The sequence below is a fragment of the Medicago truncatula genome, chromosome 3, assembly GCF_003473485.1.
Source record: "Medicago truncatula cultivar Jemalong A17 chromosome 3, MtrunA17r5.0-ANR, whole genome shotgun sequence".
Classification (NCBI taxonomy): domain Eukaryota; kingdom Viridiplantae; phylum Streptophyta; class Magnoliopsida; order Fabales; family Fabaceae; genus Medicago; species Medicago truncatula.
Window position 1 is genome coordinate 58,089,130 of NC_053044.1, and position 2,121 is coordinate 58,091,250.

General features: G+C 36.4%; 1 protein-coding gene across 1 annotated transcript; it reads right to left on the reverse strand.

Annotated features, from left to right (window-relative positions):
• Positions 1–1,190: 1,190 nt before the first annotated feature.
• On the reverse strand, positions 1,191–2,121 carry LOC11413101 (uncharacterized). Its single transcript, XM_003603899.4, has one exon. It carries the CDS (start codon positions 2,119–2,121, stop codon positions 1,225–1,227), a length of 897 nt encoding a protein of 298 aa, XP_003603947.1. The 3' UTR covers positions 1,191–1,224.

Sequence of the window (2,121 nt, forward strand, 5' to 3'; positions counted from 1 at the left end):
TACCGATCACATATCATGAACAATCACCAACACATTTATCTTGAACAATCATGAGTCATACTCCATGAACAATCACCAACCACATATATCATGAATAATCATCAATAACATTTATCATGAAAATGAACTTTAACAATTTGTTGGAAACAAACAATTAATCGCATGATGATGCTACTCTACTCACTCACTCATACAATATTACTGAATCTGATGAACATGAACATGAACATGAACTGCTGCATGAATGTGATGGCCTCCACCGTTCAATTTTCTATTAATAAATATATCATACAGGGTTTCCCACTCCTTCATTAATTTGTTTGCATATTCGTTTTTGTCATCCTATTGATGCCAATTAATACAATCGTACGTGTCCGGCTTGGAATATGCAGTATAGTTTAAGGTGTCTGTCTGAGTCCTATATATATTAGCACAGTTAGTGACTTTAGTGTGTTGCACAGCATGGATATGGGTCCTATGTTGCATCATCTAGTAACCTATATTTTCTGACCTTACATTCATTATTATTTAAATAAAATAAATTAAGGGCCAATGATTTTAAGTGTGAGATTAGAAAGAATGATGGGGTTTACTTAATTAGTTCCGAATTTTGCTTTAGATTATTGGAAATAACAAGTAGGCTTTTAAACTTATTGATTTCTTCTGTTTAAGTTTGATCACCTCATAACCATCACATCCTGCTCAAGTTATTTTAAACCGAGTTCACCAAAGAACAAAGTCTTGATGTCACATTGCTTTGTGCAAAAGGGTGGGAATAGATCAGACCAGGCTATATAAGATTGTAAAGCTTACGCTTGGCCTACGTTGAAATAGGTCCACTAAAACACCTCTCTATCATAAGCTGCAGTCATGTGGCAGCAGGTGATCCAATTCTGTCCATCAGTCATGTGGCAGCAGGTGATCCAATTCCGTCCATCTGTCATGGATACTAGGCCGATTTGACCTTATACACCAGATACGTTCAACTCATTTTAAGAAAAGCAAAATAGCATTATCGATAGAAGTCCCAAAAAAGGAAATTCTAAAGCTATCGTCGTGATCTAACAATATTAGTAAATAACCATCAGGTTTAAGAGGGAAGATATTGCAACAGAAAATTGTGAACAAGTTTCGACTTTATTATTGCTATATATTTACACATATAATTTCCATGTACAAGTGTATCTATGTTGCTACAAAATTTTGATCCCCATAAACTTCCATTTAATGGTTGAGAATATTAAGAAGTGAAACTCTAATTTTAATGAGACGCCTGAATAGAAACTCAAGCCCTTCTTCAAGGTCTTGAATGCATGACTCTGCTTTCTCTAAGTGACTTTGGAGATCATTGATGGCTTCAAGTTTTCTATTCTTGGTAAGTATAAAAGACTGCAATGCTCCATCCACTTGGGCAAATTCACTTTCATCTGCCACTAGGGAGCAGGAAACTCTTTTGGGCTGAATTAGCTTGGAAATGGAACCCCAGCTGTTTGACTTTGACTGTGTGGTCCCTGATATAAATTGCAATACTGCCTGAAATGTAGATAGGGTTGCCACTTCAACATCTTGTAATAAGTTAATCAAAGCCACTGTTTGATGGTCTTTGTTTGTAGATAAGATGTTGCTATTTTTGGCATTTCCCTTCAAATTTACCAAGGTTTTGGAGATTGACTTTCTCACTACCTTCCTGGATATCAAGAACTTCTTAACTTCTGAAGTGAGTTCGACTTCACCGCTTCCTCTTCTTTTGCTTCTTCTTATGAGGGATTGAAGTTCCCTTGTGCATTCTTTTGTGTGAATTAAAGCATCTTTAGCTGCACTACACACATCTAATAGCCTTAAGGAACCATCCAAAAGGTTATTTACCCCATTTTCTTGATGCTCATGTAGAAGTGCATCTTGTGTTAGTGGAAGCTGAACCAATTTTTCAACACACTCGATCAAGTTTTGCAAGCCATCAATTTTATGGAAAATCAATGATGATGAGGAGGTTTCATTGGAAGATCTTAATAAGGTGTCTAAATGTTCATTACATTTAAGAATGAGTGGGTGTGGTCTTGATGGCAAGCTGATTGAGCGACCGTGGAAATTGGATTTTGAGTTCAAAGGAGAGGCTGCCAT

What these genes read in the sequence shown, in the direction of transcription:
- LOC11413101 (XM_003603899.4), bottom strand. Translation starts at nt 2,121, where the DNA reads ATGGCAGCCTCTCCTTTGAACTCAAAATCCAATTTCCACGGTCGCTCA.